The 17,880-nt window shown below is 37.6% G+C and overlaps 2 protein-coding genes across 2 annotated transcripts; both read left to right on the plus strand.

Moving 5' to 3' along the window:
• The first annotated feature begins 106 nt into the window (after positions 1–106).
• On the plus strand, positions 107–2,635 carry otud6b (OTU deubiquitinase 6B). The gene is made up of 7 exons (XM_082187115.1): positions 107–389; positions 553–695; positions 808–912; positions 992–1,304; positions 1,840–1,901; positions 2,003–2,109; positions 2,214–2,635. The coding sequence occupies exons 1-7, from the start codon at positions 320–322 to the stop codon at positions 2,296–2,298; spliced, it is 885 nt and encodes a 294-aa protein (XP_082043241.1). The 5' UTR covers positions 107–319; the 3' UTR covers positions 2,299–2,635.
• A 1,318-nt stretch (positions 2,636–3,953) lies between these two features.
• On the plus strand, positions 3,954–7,098 carry lrrc69 (leucine rich repeat containing 69; the record flags this gene model as incomplete). The annotated part of the gene is made up of 8 exons (XM_082187112.1): positions 3,954–4,130; positions 4,847–4,973; positions 5,053–5,125; positions 5,313–5,508; positions 5,585–5,656; positions 5,864–5,965; positions 6,393–6,572; positions 6,899–7,098. The coding sequence occupies 8 exons, from the start codon at positions 3,954–3,956 to the stop codon at positions 6,998–7,000; spliced, it is 1,029 nt and encodes a 342-aa protein (XP_082043238.1). The 3' UTR covers positions 7,001–7,098.
• Between the last annotated feature and the right edge of the window lie 10,782 nt (positions 7,099–17,880).

Consider the following 17,880-nt stretch of genomic DNA (forward strand, 5'->3'; position numbering starts at 1 on the left):
AAATTACTGGTTATATATTCTGCCATTTTATCCCATTATATCAAAATATCGAAAGCTCTAGGTTACTAAGACTTTTATTTTGAAATGTTACATCCCGGATGTGTTGTGTTCAGTGTCTGTGTTCCCATTGAATCCATGCGTGTGACTTGCAGTCAGATCAATTGAACTGAAAAAAACCCCCACTGGTTTCTATGAGTTGAAAACCGCAATTCAGTCCTTGCTTTAAAATAAGTAAACCTGATGGACACGAATAATGTATTTATCGTTTAGATAATTTTTTGCACATATTTTATTGCTCTGAATATTAGTTAATTTTGACATGGAGGAAGTGGAGACAGCAGAGGAGCTGTTAGCCAAACAGCAACGCAAGGAAAAGAAAGACCTGCAAGGTAAGAAGACATGTCACGATTACATCTATAAATATTATAAGACTAATTTCTCAGAAATTTCCCTTTGAAATGCCTCAAAATGCATTGCATGACACTGTTTGGGTTAAGAAACGAAACATAAAAGTACACAATACTAAATATAGATGTATTTTTCATGTCATAGCTAAAATACAAACTATGAAAAATGCTGTTCCCAAAAATGATAAGAAGAGGAGGAAACAGCTGACAGAAGACATAGCCAAACTAGAGACTGAACTTGATCAAAAACACGAAAATGAGCTCAAACATCTTCAGAACTCTTCCTCGGTAAGTAAAAATGTTGTTAGAAGATGTTAAAACACCCTATTAGAAACCAGACACATCATCTAGACACATATGACTGCAGCTCACTCATTCTGATATCATGGATTGTTCCAAGGTGGAGGAGGTTTCAAATGCATTGGAATCTGTGAGTTTGGCAAATAATGAGGAAAAAACGGATCCAAGCAAGCCAAGTCGGACATCTAAAGCCCAGAAGAAGCGGGTGAGTTATTTTAATCATATAAGGTGACTGTACTTGCTTCTATTTTGAAAACACTGAAAATTCTTGGTGTTTTCTTTAGGACAAAAAGGCTGCTCTTGAGAAGGAGCGGGAGGTCCGGATTGCTGAAGCGGAAGTGGAGAATCTCACAGGCTCCCGTCATCAGGAGGGGCTGAAGCTGAGGCAGAAGCTGATGGAGAAGCACCTGCAGATCAAAGAGATCTCTTCTGACGGTCACTGCATGTACCGCGCTGTGGAGGATCAGCTGACGGAGAGAAGCACCACCCTCAGTCTCAAAGAGCTTCGGGCTCAAACAGCTCAGTACATGAGGAGCCACGCAGACGACTTCCTCCCGTTCCTCACTGACCCCAATTCAGGAGACATGTACACTGCAGGTGAATGCCAGACTCTGTGCCATACACATCGATAGATAGATTGTAACAATATTTAAATTTTTTACTATTTCTATTAAAAATAACTTTTCTATTTGAATATATTTTAAAATGTAATTTATTCATGTTATGTGAATTCTCAGCCTCATAACTCCAGTCACATGATCCTTCAGAAATCATTCTCATATTAAAATTTGGTGTTAAAGAAACATTTCTGATTATCCATGTAGCAAATAGCTGTGCTGCTTTTTTTTGTTTTGGTTTCTTTGATGAATAGAAAGTTATTTTGAAACCAAAATATTTTGTAATATTACAAAAAGAATTTGTGCCACTTTTGATTTCTGACACAATTTAAATGGTTAGTTCAACCAAAAATTCTGTCAGTAATTACTTTCCCTCATGTCATTTAAAACACCCAAGACATTCGTTCATCTTCGGAACACTAATGAAGATCTTTGTGTGTCATAAAGCTAAATGCTTGTTGTTACATGCTATGAATGGATTCTCTTGTTAACTGTAGATACATTTTTTACTTTAGATGAGTTTGAGAAATACTGCAATGATGTTGCAGACACGGCTGCTTGGGGTGGACAGTTAGAGGTAAGAATACCAGCCATTTATTCCAACAACAAACATTAAAAAGTCATAATCCATAATTTGCCTATTTTATTTCATATATTTTTATATTTTCTCCATGACAGTTAAAAGCCCTTTCACAGGTCCTCCAGCTACCGATAGAAGTCATTCAGGCAGAATCCCCCACTATTATTATTGGTGAAGAATATGACAAGCCACCAATCACATTAATGTAAGTTGTATTTTTATATATTTAAAATTATAAATACATAATGCCAAAATACATAAATGCAATCTCTACTGCTCGACTAAAGTTTGTTTCACTGTCTCTTTCAGTTATATGCGGCATGCTTATGGACTTGGTGAGCACTACAACTCTGTGGAGCCTTTGAAAGATTTGGCAAATGAGGAAGAGGGCTGACCCAGTCACTGACACACATTAGGATATGCATCTGTGCATAGTTACCCCGTAGAAATGGACCTTCTGGAGTTTGATTCCATTTTGCTAGGATGAGTGGAATTAAGGTGTTTCAGTCAGGATGCTCATAGAAGATGCTGAAATAACACATGCTGATGGTGACTTCAGTTGCACTGGACAAGTTTAATGAAATAGTCCATGCTTCACAGTGTTATTTATGAATAAACTGCTATGTGATTTGTGTTAATCATGGAAAGCTGCATATCTGCAAGGCATTTGCTCTAAGAGGTGCTGGATCATGGTCATGCTTACGTCATTGAATAAAAAGAACAGAACTTTCTATCAACGTCAACAAGCTTTTGTCTTAAAGGAGAAGTTCACTTTTAAAATGAAAATTCTGTCATCATATACTCACCCTCATGTTGTTTCAAAGCTGTATGAATTTCTTTCTTATGCTGAACAGAAAGGAAGATATTTAGAAGAATATCAGTAACCAGACAGTTTTTGGGTCCCAATGACTTCCATAGTATATTTTTTTCCTACTATGGAAGTCATTGGGACCCAAAAACTGTCTGGTTACTGATATTCTTCTAGATATCTTCCTTTCTGTTCAGCATAAGAAAGAAATTCATACAGCTTTGAAACAACATGAGGGTGAGTATATGATGACAGAATTTTCATTTTAAAAGTGAACTTCTCCTTTAACGGCACATTAGACAAATACAGTCTCCCTCTTTAAAATGGGGATTTTGGCCAACAGAAAAAAACCATTAGTGCCTGGTTTCACAGACAAGGTTTAAGACTAGTCCCAGACTAAAATGCATCTGTATTAACTGAAAGCAACTTGCACTAAGACATATCTTAAAATATGTCAGTGCCATTGTTTTGTCTCAAGATGCACACAGGTAATGTTTTTTTCTAAAGCACTTTTATAAAAGCTACTTAAATGTCCTAATTGAACTCAGGCCTAATCCTGGCTAAATCTAAACCCTGTCTGTGAAACCAGGCTTAGAGGTTAGACTGTATCCAACCATCAAAATCACATCTGAACTTCACAAGATCACATCACAACTTCATAATAATTTAGACATACTAATATTTTAAGTAAAAAAGCTTTTTCTGATAACAAAAATGTAAATTTTAATGACAAAATTTTTATATTTAGCTGTGTTTGCACATGTCTCTACATGATTTCCCCCATTTAAAAAAAAATAATGTAAAATCATGAAGAAATAACATTACTTGGAAACTTTCAAAAGCATGATGAAATGTCATTCCGTTAAATTTTGTTTAATGTTTACTGCTAAAATAAAAAATGCAGTAATGCTATCACACAAATTATGGATTTAACAGTCTTTAGACTTTTAGGTTGTACAAATCGCAAAGCCCATAGAAAATTAGTAAAAAATAAAAATGCCATCTTTGACCATCAAGATTTTCTGAAGGTTGACAACCTTTCACTGAGCATTTGCTGAAAGACAAAATGCGTTTTAAAACATTGAATGTCCTATATTTGGTATAATATTCAAAAATCTTGCTCATTTTCTGTGAGGCGCCAATGACAGCATGCCATACTCATATTAGGCCGTCAGGCGGCGCCAGTGGCTTCAGACAAGTTGCGTTGCATCTCCATAGAAACGTTGGGAAAGTCAAATCAAATGGCTAATGATTCAGTTATCAGAGCTTTAAAAACGAAATCAAAGTCGCTTAATTTGAGTTCCAGGAAAATTACATATCTTCCAGAAGTTTTTGCGAAGCTGCCATGGATTTCTGTATTAAAGTTGAATAATAATTATCTGTCGAGTCTGCCGTCTGAACTGATGTGTTTACAGAAGGTGAGTTCAGACACTTCTGTACAACAGCAATGATTCATTTAACAATAATATATCATTATTCTATGACAGAGCCCAAAAAATATGTTCATAACTTACCATTTTAGTAAAGTTTTCACTCATAATTGTGAGTGAGTCAATGCAATACTGTAGACGTTTAACCAACAATAAAACATTGTAATTAAAAAGACCATGACAACTTAATTATTGCAAAGCCAAAATCTAACGTTAGTATTTTAATCTAGATCATGTAATTCGTTGTAATGTTTTCATAGTTTGTACTGTACATTTATTAAGTTGACAGAGCTCAATCTGGGAAATAATGGCATGGCAAGGCAAGGCAAGTTTATTTATATAGCACATTTCATACACAATGGCAATTCAAAGTGCTTTACATAGAAGAAATTAAAATAATGAAAAGAAATAAGAATAATTAAAACAGTTTAGAAAAATAAAATAAAATACAGTATTTTTAAAAAATAAAAAAAGAATATTATTATAGATCTTTCCTTCAAAGGATTCCCTTAAGACTTAAATCTTTCAACCTTCTTTTAACCTTCAATCTTCTTACGACTTCCATCTATCAACTTTCCTTTAACTTTCTTTTCTCCCTCATTTACTCACACGTTCTTTTCACTTTCTTTAGCATTTTAGCACATTAATCTAGATCATGTCATTCGTTGTAATGTTTTCATAGTTTGTACTGTACATTTATTAAGTTGACAGAGCTCAATCTGGGAAATAATGTTCTTGAGGAGATTCCATCCGTGTTAAAACACCTCTGTTGTCTAAATAAACTTTATTTATATGGGAACAAAATCAGCCATTTGTCACCAGAGGTGCTGGGTAAGTTCAAACTCTTATTCAGGTTTATCGTAATTAGTTTATTGAACTGGGTTTTAGTATGTGTTATATATATTTTCAGAAGGCCTACCAAACCTCGAGCTTCTCAATTTGAACCACAATAGAATCAAAGTCATTCCCGCAGAAATTAAAAAGTAAGATGAATCAAGTTCACACACACACACACACACACACACACACACACACACACACACACACACACACACACACACACACACACACACACACACACACACACACACACACACACACACACACACTTTGCTAATTGATTATCATACATGCTATCTGGTTTTTAAAAAATGTCTTGTTTATTTGCAGACTGTGTAGTCTAAAGAGCATCAGTGTCACAGACAATCATTTGCAGCAGATTCCAGCTGAACTGGGCTTGATGAAGAGTTTGACTGAGATTAACTTCACTAATAATAAACTGACTCAAATACCACAGCAGCTATACAATTTATCACAGCTGAGGAAGCTGTTCTTGGCCCGAAACAACCTGACAGAACTACCAGAGGCAAGAGTGACGATTATCATCATACTTAACCCATTCGTATGTCTATTAGATTAATATGTGTCCATTCTTTGCTTAGGGGGCTCTTGGTTTGAAAAATCTGAAGATCTTAGATGTTGCGGGAAATTTTTTATCTGTGTTTCCAGTTGGTGTAAGTTATTTGGACAAAGTGCCAGCCATTTATGTTTTTGCTATTTATAATAATTTTGTCAATGTAAATGTATTTAGTTTTTAAATAAGCTGTATGATGCTAAATGCTAATTAGTAGGACCTCAGCCTCCCCTAAATAGCTACACAATTAACTTTATTGTTAACTTTGTATATATATTTTACTGATGTTTTTCTCTTTAATGTTTAGTTTCAGTTTTTCACATTGGATGAACTGTTCTTCGAAGGAAACAGTTTAGTTCAGTTCACACTGATGGAGTCCATTCAAGAGAAAGAAGTCCTCACATTAAAAGTAACATTCTATTATTTCACACTTGTTGCCCTTGTTGCGACCACCACCCTCGCACATTGACAGGGGAATATCCAATCTGTCCGATTACATGGCAGACGCAAATGCATGTATTCGATTAATTTCAGATTTATTTCCACATATGAATGAGGCCTGAAACTGATTGAGAATATTGAAATTCATGTGCTTTTTTCCTGCTTGCACGTTCGTTGATCATATCCGATCTGTGCCAAATGGGAGAAAAAAATCGGAATTGGGTCACTTGAACCATGTATTGTAAATGCGGCCTTAGTTAACTATAATAACCCTGGTGCCTTGTATGTGATTTCTTCCATTTTTTTCAAGAAAATCATTCAAATGAAATAAAAACTGTTCTTTTTTTAACCATAACATTTCCATACTGGTGTTGATTGTAGTTTAATGTGTTCAGGAACTCTCAGCCAGGCTCATCCTCCAGGAGAGCACTAACAATTTCTCAGTGGTGTCCAGAGCTCTGCCAATGTACCCAGATCTGCAGGACATGCTGTCTCATTGGGGCCAGTGTGACCTTTGCTCACAGCCCTTCCTCACCACCTGGCTGGAGTGTGTGCAGTTCATCAACACCAAGAAGGTACAGCATCAGTTCATTCTGCATATCACTTTACCAGAACACTTCAGTACCTGTGGCAATAAATGCAAAGAAAGTGGCGCTGTTGTAAAGACTGGCAGGATGTGCTTCACTCATATATGCATTTCATATGCATCAGGCGCATAAACGACATTTCTAATCAACAGATTAACAAGGTCACAGTTTAACTTAACTTTAACCAACAATGGCAATGTGTTATTTTCTTCTACTCTTTTTTTCTGCATGATCCACATTGCATGTCAATAAAGTGCAAGAGAATATTAGACTATCCTTTAGTAATTTGAGTTTGTTCTATTGTCTTTGAACAGCACATGGGGATGAAAAGCTCACAGTCTGTTCCAGTGAGAGTTTTGCTGTGCTCTTACGACTGCTTCAACAGAGATGACCACCAATACTATGGGCTTGCGTGATTATAAATGAAAAATGTATCATTTAATTTCCCCCAATGACTGATCATGATCTAAATCTCTTTATTATAAAGAATACATTTTTATGTTTTTGCAATACACCAGCAGATGGCAACATTTGATCACTGATGTTTTGACATTTTGATCTGGCTGTCAGATTGATATCTACTGTAGTGAATCAATCCAGTAATTTTATATATATATATATATATATATATAATAATGCACATCAGTATCCTTCTGTATTAGATTAAAATGTCATACACTTATTTTTCCTTTATCCTTTACATTTTAAAAAAAGATTTTTTTCATTACAGTAAAATGAAATAATCGATTTTATTCATTTTTAAGTGTACAATTTGACTTCTATTATAGTCATTATACATTTCCTCCTGAGTTGATTTTTTAAGTAATCTGAAGCACTCCGCCACAGGCTATTCCCAATTTTGATCTTTTTTCCATTAGTATTTTTGACCTTTCTATAGTCTAGCTTTACGCTTGCCATTATAATTCCCTACAATGAATGCACTCCATACCTCTGTTTGGTCCAATGGCATCTGTTCTAACCTGAGAGGAAACTTCATCTCTCCAAATTAATTTCTCATGCAGGCCTCCTGAGCTCAGAGCAGAGTCTACCGAGTTGGGCCTGATGAATAATGCAGCAGGTTTAATTGCAAAGCCAGAAACTAATGACTTAGGACTGGTTAACAGCAGGGGAACCATACATCTCTGCAAACTGAATGAAAAATCAGTTCAGAAAAAAAGAAGGGGGGAGAAAACGCTAATTGATGAATAATTAAGCTTGAGCTACAGGGCATAATTGTGACATTTTGTTTCAATCAATTTAGAAGTGCGGGGGAAAGTGCACTTAGGAAACTAATGGTGACTGTGTGGATGTCCACTGAAAAGTGCCACGAGACTCAGTCATTTATTATACAGCCCTCAGTCAAGCTCAGCCATTATTCTAGAGCAGTTGCCTCAATTTCCAAGTGATTGTGCACTTGGAGGGCGTCAATGCGCCTCACAAATGGTATATGGACTCCCCGTGAAAGGAGGAGAGGAGATAGTGTAAACAAGTCTGTTTCAGTCTGATGTTACTAAATTACTTTCTTTGAGGCAAATGAACCAACAAGCAGAAAGCTGTCAGGAGAGCCGGCCGCTCGGCCATGATAAGACTGTATTGTTTTCAGACATCAGCAAAATCAATCAACCAAAAGACAAGACTCAATATAACACTTCCCGAACCATCCCCTGTATTACGATCACAACTGTCTTTGTAAATCATCAAGAGTACATACAGATCTTTTGTTCATTGTTTGGCACATTGAGTCACATATACTCAAAAACGTGAATGACATTTGTTAGACCATCAATATTCCTAACTCAACTAGCCTTGGATTGTTATCTGAACCAACAATTCCATATTGAAGGAAGTTGCTGATTTCTTTCTGATTTCAGGCTCTCAACATGCATGACTAAATTAAGCAGTTACCATTAAAAAATGATTGTGTAGCTGTTGCTTTTTTCATGCCATTTAATCACAACAAGAGTGATGTTATCCAAATGTATGGCACGACGTCATAGGCAATCACAGCTATGCTGATATTCAGAACAGTAATTCAGTGTGATATGGATTTTATACAACAGTTCAACAAACAAGTTAAAGTTGAGTAAAGGTGCTATCACATTTACGGTTGTACGGCAAATTTTTGATTGCGAAATCCAGTCATTTCTATAGACCTTATGTAGCCCCCCTGCCCCTTTTCAGCACTGCTCTGTCTTCTGGTTTGTATTTCCACAGCATGAAGGTAAGATCTTACAGATTAATGAATGAACCGCTCGTTTTAAAATCTGACACTTGTTAAGACATCCGCTTCAAAGATAATGCTCATGATAACTTTCATTAACTCTACAATAAGTAAATCCACTTCACCAGCTAATTACTCTTCAAGTCTTTGACAGCGATGCCATAGAAATATACAAAGCTACTTCAAACACAAGATTCTAAAGATGGCTGTGCGCTTGTTTCTCTGGCGCTTGTACAGTAGGTCATGCTGGCTTAAATATAACATTACATAGAATAGGAAAACACCCCACTGGACTTTGCACCTGCTGCAATTCACAAGAGACGGTAAAACATATTCTATTAGATTGCAAAAGATATGAGGAAGAAATAATGGAGTTAGAGATGCAAATTTAAAAACAAAACATGACACTGGAGAATTTGCTGGGGAAAACATTTGGGAAAATGCACAGTCTCCTAATAAATGATCTGAAAAATACTGGGATAGTGAGAGGATTTAGTAGGAACATCTAGTTTATATTTATTTATTTATAATTATTACTATCAGTAGGTGGACGTAATGTGCCTTTAAGTTGGTTTGCCAACCGCCATTAAAACCAAAAGTTGTTGTTTCTCTGGAACATTGGACCAACAGAAGCTATTTTGTTTGAAAGCTACTTCTGTGTGAACGGCACTTAAAGGGATAGTTCACTTTGAAATTCATTTTTGGTATGTTTTAGCTTACCTCAAGGGCATCCAAGATGTAGGTGTCTTTTTTTCCACGGTAGTTTCAATTTTGATATTTTTAGGTCAAACCGTTCTTGTCTGTCAGTCATATAATGCAGGTCTATGGTCAAGGTCTCAAAACACAAGCACAGAGTCCAAATTAAAACAATTCCCCGTCGTCCAAATGAAACAATTCCCCATCGTAAGTACACATTGATGGCCTGAGACACGAAACGAGCGGTTTGTGTGAGAAAACGAACAGTATTTATATAGTTTTTAGCTCTTATACGCAGCCACGTCCAAGTGATCTGAGGGCGCTCGCGCATCCTGGTGTGTGACGTGTACGCAGACTGGTGCATAGATATATATACACTAGATGTCGCTTTGTCTACGGCAGTTCATTGGAACGAATGTCTTTAAGGTGACATCTAGTGTATATATCTATGCACCAGTCTGCGTACACGTCAGATCAGATCACTCGGACATGTCTGCGTATAAGAGGTAAAAACGATATAAATACTGTTCGTTTTCTCACACAAACTGCTCGTTTCGTGTCTTAGGCCATCAATGTGTACTTACGATGGGGAATTGTTTAATTTGGACGACGGGGAATTGTTTTAATTTGGACTCTGTGCTTGTGTTTTGAGACCGTGACCATAGACCTGCATTATATGACTGACAGACAAGAACGGTTTGACCTAAAAATATCAAAATTGAAACTACCGCGGAAAAAAAGACACCTACATCTTGGATGCCCTTGAGGTAAGCTAAAACATACCAAAAATGAATTTCAAAGTGAACTATCCCTTTAATACATTGCTACACCGACACAATAGAACATAGACCTTTTTGCCCACGAAATTTCGTTAATGTGACAGCAACTTACTAACTTGTTAGAAAATATATTTCTGTTTAGCTTGCCTACTTGTGCTCTTCCAACGAAGTTCCAAGCGAAGCGACAGCAGAATTAAATATTGCATGTCCGTGTAACACATTTCTAATTTCTGAATTAATCAGTGTTTTGAAAAAATCCTTGAGTGAATGATTCAGTGACTCACTCACTTGACGCCAGCTACAGGGGTACCGAGAAAGACAGACGCAGGCAAACATGGTGTGGTCGACAGATGCACACTTTCTCCTTCGCTGTGGTAATTATAAAAAGGTGGGAGAGAATCACTTCTATAAACTCTCAAACCTCATGTTTTCCAGTTCTTCAGAAATGGATAAAATACAGATGTTACTCTGGGAAGACCCTTTAATGTTTTTTGTGTGTGTGTGTGTGTGTGTGTGTGTGTGTGGCAATGTGTCAAGCTCATATTTTACATAATTTGGCAATTATTAAGGTAATTATTGAGAGAACTGAACTCAATGCAACAACATATTTTTATAGTGCATATTGTAAGATTAAAAATACATATAGGCCAGAGGGGTTTTTGTTAATTTGTTTGTGTTCATTTACATTTGTGTGTACATTAGGAAGCACACCAGCCTGAGTATTTCTTTGTGAGTCTAGACAGAAACAGTCTGCCTTTGTGGCAGAGCCCAGTGGCAGCCATTACTCAGTGCACTGGAAACAAATGGTGCACCAGTCTCCTCCATCTCTGTAGCTGGATTGTGAGCGCCCGAGGACAGCTTTGAGGCCACCAGAGCAGAGTTTACCGCATGATCTGTGGCCTTTGCATTACAGGCAGATCACCGCTCCATTTTAGAAAGAGAGGGAGCATCTGAAATGAAACATGCATTATTCCAGAGAGCAGATGTTGGGGTCCTGGAGCAGCAGGACCGCCTCGGGCCCTGTCTGGTGTCAGCGTGTGTGTGTTTGCGGATGTGTATATGTGCGTGAGCAGCTCTCTTCTGTCAGACCACTTTGTTAAAACGGAGCCCAGCCTTTCCTCTTGTTTTGCTAACCTCGGTTCACACAAACACTCCACTGTTGTTTTCATACATCACCGATGTGGGAATGTCACGACACGTCTGGTGTGCCCAGTCCCCTATTTGTGGGCATTTGTGCCGCCTGAATAGAGAGAATGTGTTTGATTGACATTAATAGCAATGCAGAATATCTGTCATTGGAGAAAATATCACACAGTGGGTGACGTTGTGGAGAACTGAGAGCATTATGCCTCTACACTCTAAAATGTATGCCATATGTTAATTAGGAAGTCTACACTCATATAATTACTGAAAGGGAATATTGCCTATGGTGAGAATATCTCGCTGCCACCTCATGGGGAACGTAAAGGAAGATAAAGTAGGTGTGCATAAATTTTAATTTACTAGCCTTGAATCGGGAAGAGTAATGTTGGCAAATTCACTCAGGATGATCTATTGGAAAGCCGGAGCTTTATTACATTTCTCCTTTGTCAGACTATTTAAGCTCCTATCAAGCCTCTACACACAAACATGAGCACATTAAGAATGCTTCAGTAGCTACGTTACAGATTAGATCTCTTTAATTGGGTTTCGTTTGACCCGTTTCAGAGATTTCTCCGTAATGCATCATGGCATCACTTATAATGTAAAATAGGGTTTTGCACATAGTGATAGATAACATATTCAGTTTATTTACCTGCATACATTTACTATATCGAGCTTACAGCCAAACCAGATTTTATTGCACCATATTGCTTTCATAATCTCTTACACGCAAGTAACCGGAATGAGATTGCTTTGATTGTGCTTTTGCCCGAGGCATCCCTGCTCATCTCTCCTACCCGTGCCCAGTCTCCCGGGTCCAGCTTTATACCCCTGAACGTCCTTGTGCGCTGCTCAGAAATTGTTTTATTGTAAGAATATGTATTAAAAGAGTGAAAAGAGACTTATATATTTGTTTATCTTTTTTTTTTAAACTCACCTTGTTTTTTATGTCACCTTGCCTCACAGAAAAGCACAAAAAGGGGGTTAATGGCATATTAAACAACAGCCCTTGTAAAAACAAAAGAAGTACACTTAAAAAGAGTACTTATTAATCATTAGGCCTACTTTATTAGAATATACTTAAGTGCAAGCTGAATGTAATGTTTTCAGAAACTTAAATGGGTTTTAAACTTAAGAGTTTTCATGTATTAATCATCTTTTTATTGCCAATGTGAGAACAACGGAACTTTAAAAATGAGACCTTCCCAGAATCCCTGACTTCCTAGGTTGTGTATGTAAGCCTGGCTGTAGAATGCTCTTTATGTGAAGGACTCTAGCCGTTTTTGCCGGGAAGATCAAAAGGATGTGACCTTATAAGACACATCATATGATACAGTGATAATATGATAATAATGCAGAAAGAGCTATTCTGTAATGTCAATGTGTCATGCAAAGAAAAGAAGTTAATTCAAACTATATTGTCATATAGCCAGATCTATAGTCTATCATTTCTAATATACTTTATAATAAAACTATCATAACAGATTTTAACTTCTCTGTCGACCTGATGTGAATTGCAGTTTTTGATTCACATCGCTATGATCAGATGCTGTCATCATTCATTTAAAGTGATGGCTTTATATATTTTATTTCTTGGCAAATCTGAATATTTTACATAATTGCATTCTGTAATGACCACATCATTACTTATATACATCAATGCTTGTCATTCATTTCTCCGATATGTCAAATAAATCCCTAGGGAGAATATGCCTACCCCTCTGAATATGACTGGTGGGTCGATTTTCAGTCCTTCAACCAGACCTGTTATCTTCTGTGTTCAAGTATTAAAATTAGCATCATTGATTGGTGTATTGGACTGCTTCTGAGAAGGGGAAAAACAGCTACTCAATACCACGCAGTGAACCACTGTCAAGCTACGAAGAGCACTCTCCAATCAGGGAAATCTATTGTCTGGCATCTTATGCTGAACGAGGGCTCTCCTATTGAGCTGCTGGCATGGCACCAAGGCGTTGTCAACATGATGGTTCCACAATCAATCTGCCACACTCCTTCTAGGCGCCAGTAGGGGCCACTGTGTCTCTCTGGTAAACGTCTCGACAGCGCTCAGGATTGAAAAGCGTTGAAGCAGAGCCTGTGAAAGCATCTATGAGGATGAGAATACCACACTAAACAAAATGGCTGAGGAGGACTGGAGATGTGCCAAAATGTAACCAGAAAATAATCAGGAACACTGACAATAGGATACTGCTTTAGCCCAAAAAGTGTCAAGCTTTGTAGATTCACACGTTTATAATTGTTCCCAAATCAAAGCCAAAACTTGGGGTTTAAAGAAAATGTGCATCCAATGTTTCATATTATTCCACTGCAACATTTTTCTTTTGATATATTGATTTCCTTAAAAGAAAAAAGACAGCATCCCAGCCATGTAAGCCTTTGTTTTTCTGCCTCGGCTCAGAACATATGAAAGTAAGTGTTAGACAGAGTGAAGCGCAGAGGCTTTGAGGTGAAGATGAGGCTTGTACCATCATTGGCCCTCTTCTCATTAGCTGGAGCGCCACAGAAAGACCCATTCGCTGTGGCAGTTTTGGGTCATTCGCCCCTTTTTCCAAGTGTAAAAACACCTCATGTTGTTAAGAGCAAGAAAACAGAAGAAGCAAAAAAACTTCAAAGAGCAAATAAGCTTTAATCTTGTTTCGTGCTCTTTGAGAGTTTCAGTAGTCACAATAATGACTGTAGACTATCCATAGGGGAATTATAAACCTGGGCCTTTTTCATACTTTTGAGAGGCTTTGTTTTTCTCGGAAAGTCGGTTTTCAAGTTTTGTAATTTGAGACGAACTACAGCGGATGCACTGAACCAAACAATCCTTTGATGCGCCTTGGTTGAAAGAAAAAGAAAAGAAAAAAAAGGTCAGCAAATTGTGAGCACAGACACTGAGGATGATATGAGCATTGGTTCTCTTCTAAAAGTCTTGCTATTTAAAGTAGACATGAAATCAAAACTGAAGACTTTAAACATTGTGCATAATTCTCAGTGCACATTATTCAAAACAATTCAAAATGTTGTCTTTGTAATCTTTTTATTACATAATGACTTGCTCCACCTCTGAATTTTTGGGGTTATTTATTGGTCACTTAAGCCCAATTCCACATGTCTATTTAGGCTATTTAGGCACTGCTTTAATGCTTATTAACATTAATGTGATAAACTATATGGTAGCAGCAAATAACGATAGATTTCGAAAAGAAGTGTTACCTCTGGGGAGCGTCATGATGCTCTTGAGGATGAACTTGACCTCCTCAAAGGTGGATGTCAGTGGTGTTTCAGGATGAAAGTAGTCCTCCAAGCCCTATTTTTTTCTCTCCTTGAAAATCCTTCATCTGGAAATATGTCTCATTAAAGTCAAAGCTAACAAAAAGTTCCATGGCAAGAGGTCTATATAATTATCAGGTACGTTTACTCACACTTATGTGCACCAAAAACTTTTTTTTTTAAAGATTTTTTGCTTGTCATCATGTAATATTCTTCTTCAAAGAATCATTGTCAATAGATCTAAAAAATCTTATTCTGTCACATTTTGTAAAATACATGACATAAAATTTGTTGCAAATGCTTTTGACTTTTACACTTATATAAGTTCCTTTAAAAAAATGTGTGTAAAAATAGCACTACATTTGTTATAAATGTTTCCTTTGCTTGTGAAGTGTTTGTATGTCATTTTTGCCAGTCTGCAGCATAATGTCTTGACCATCTGAGAGTAGGTGCCGTCTACTGTCTGTGTCTCAGTAATATGGGTCTGTTTTCCCCATTACTCGCTGATGGCTCACATGGCCCGAGGAGCATGCTCAATGTGAGAGGCAGCTGACACCAGCACGACCCAGGTAGAGGCATCTGCACACAGGATTTTTCTGGAACATGCCGCGCCTGTGGCATTCTACCTCCACTGGATCAACATCTGTTTCATATGGAGGGACAGGAGCAATGTCCTTGAGGAATATGTCCGCTGTGTTCATTAATCTCTCTCTCTCGCTCTTTATTGCAGTAACTCTCCACCACAGCATCAGTCATTGCCCTGTCATATGTTACATTTACCCTATCACATTGCCATATGTCTGGCTCATATGTCCACTCATGATTAGACTTAAAATGACAACAGGATTTTGACTACACGCATAACAGATCTATTAAAGGGGACCTATTATGTTTTTTATATTTTCAACTTTCTATAGTGTTTTGCAGTTTGAGCATGAAAACGTCTGCAAAGGGAGTTATTCCAATGCTATCTTTGAGGTATAGTGGCTAATTCGTACGACCTCACTAATACGAAGTCGTACGATTTGTCTAAACCCCAGTGATGGGTAAGTTTAGGGGCGGGGTCAGGGGTAGGTCATTCATACGAATTGGGCAACTCGTAAAATATGTATGATTTAGCAAAAATCGTACGAGTGCGGTCGTATGAATTAGTACGAATGAACCACCACATAAAATACATACGAAGTGCTGTGAGATCGGGTTGGTTATTCTCTATATCAGTTAGCACTGTTATTGAACTCCCTGAAACACCTCAATTATAGTTTTCAGTTTTCTTCCCGGAGTGAACACATACGATATTCCTCATTTAAATCATTTTTGCCCAAGGCATACACAAAAAAAAGGCGAGGCCTGGTTGAGAAGTGTAAGAGGTGCGTTAGAAGTGTGTTGAAACCAAGCGGCAACCTCCCTGTCTCTCTCTTGAAACCAACATGGAAGTGAATTAAACGGCAATTCATCAACTGGCCGCTTGAGGCTGGCTGCAAAAGTGAGTCAAATCTGCATCTCCCCCATGTTGAAATGACCAAATTTACAGCAGAAAAAAAACATGTTTACAGCCTGGAGTAAAAAGTGGCTTTGGTCTATACAGCTAATTTTGCCCTTCATGACAACTGTGAGGTGGGGGGGATTTTTACACCCACTTTAGGCTTCAGAAACCTACGGGTGACGTCACAGACACTACGTCCATAATTTTTTACAGTCTATGGTTGAAACTCACGGTTATAATAAGGGATGTGACATCTCTGAAACAAACTCGAAGCAGTTAACCAATCACTACACACTGGTCCAGCTGACCAATCAGAGCACACAGCCATGTTGGAAGGAGGGGCTTTATAGAGACAGGAACTAAACAGAGCGTTACTAACAGACTGGGAAGAGAGGTGCTGCAACAATGTAAAATCTGTGAAAAATAATGTGTGTTTTGAACATTCAAGAATGAAAACCTATTCTAGCAGAGTAGACCCACCCCCCATCCCCCCCACCCCAAAAGTTATTTTTTGTTTTCAATAATTCTGAATATAGAAAATGAATATTATGAATCTATTAGATGTTATGGTCCTGGTCTAGTGCAGCGTATGGAAAGGCTGAGTTTGCTCCAGCAGGTGTGTTTGAGGAAGGGAAAGCGCTCCGAATGCTGGTGTCGAGCGGCACTGCAGCCGTATGTGCTGGAACACAGCCAGCCTAATTGAAGCACCTGGCTTAAGTCAACCTCCTCAACCCAGCCATTAATGCTACCGCTCTGGTAATGCAAGGAACATTTCTAAAATGAGACGATGAAGACTGTGACCCATTGAGACTGATATTCAGACTGTCTAGTTAGGAACTAGTAGCTAAAAGAAATTCCAGTGAGATGAACTGGCCATATTTTTGAAGGCATAATATTAAAGAGAACTGATGATTACACATCTCTCATGATTACACCACACCACATTAGAATAGACGGGTCCTTTTTTCAATACTTTTTGTCACTTTAATTTATTACTTATCAACAGATGACATAATTATATACCATGACTTAATGTGACGTGCTCACCAGTAGGTCACTGCTCCGACATGGATTAATTGGAAACTTTTTGACTAATGAATCATTTGAATAATTTTTGCATTATTAGCCTGTCCTGAACAGTGGAGGGTTGAGCACCACTGAAGTGGTTTTGAAGTTCCTTCTTTAACAGCCAAAACATGCACTACAATTGAATACGTTCTTTGATGTATAACAGCATACTAAAGGTTGTGATGTGATTAATGATAGTAGGCCTACTCATGTTTTGTTTATGATTACAGCAGGTTATTTCAGATAATGTAGTTCTTGCACTGCAAAAGAAAATAGAAATCTTAGTAAAAAGAAAATGAAATGATCCCATTTGCAAATGTTTTTCTTGTTTTAAGCACTTGCGTCGCTTCATAAAATTGAAGTTAATCCACTGGTGTCACATGGATTACTTTATTGATGTCTTTACTACCTTTCTGGGGCTTGAAAGTGGTAGTTGCGTAGGCTGTCAATGGAGGGACAGAAAGCCCTCAAATTTTCTCAGAAATATCTTAATTTGTGTTTCGAAGATGAACGAAAGTCTTACGGGTTTGGAAGGACATGAGGGTGAGTAATTAATGACAGAATTTTCATTTTGGGGTGAACTAACCCTTTAAAGGGGTGGTTCGGGATTTTTGACATCGGACCTCA

Source organism: Leuciscus leuciscus, assembly GCF_965113295.1.
Source record: "Leuciscus leuciscus genome assembly, chromosome: 12".
NCBI classification, from domain to species: Eukaryota; Metazoa; Chordata; class Actinopteri; order Cypriniformes; family Leuciscidae; genus Leuciscus; species Leuciscus leuciscus.

What these genes read in the sequence shown, in the direction of transcription:
- otud6b (XM_082187115.1), top strand. Translation starts at nt 320, where the DNA reads ATGGAGGAAGTGGAGACAGCAGAGGAGCTGTTAGCCAAACAGCAACGC. An exon ending in ATCTTCAGAACTCTTCCTCG is followed by an intron (nt 696 to 807) that starts GTAAGTAAAAAT and finishes GATTGTTCCAAG; the next exon opens with GTGGAGGAGGTTTCAAATGC. An exon ending in CTAAAGCCCAGAAGAAGCGG is followed by an intron (nt 913 to 991) that starts GTGAGTTATTTT and finishes TGTTTTCTTTAG; the next exon opens with GACAAAAAGGCTGCTCTTGA.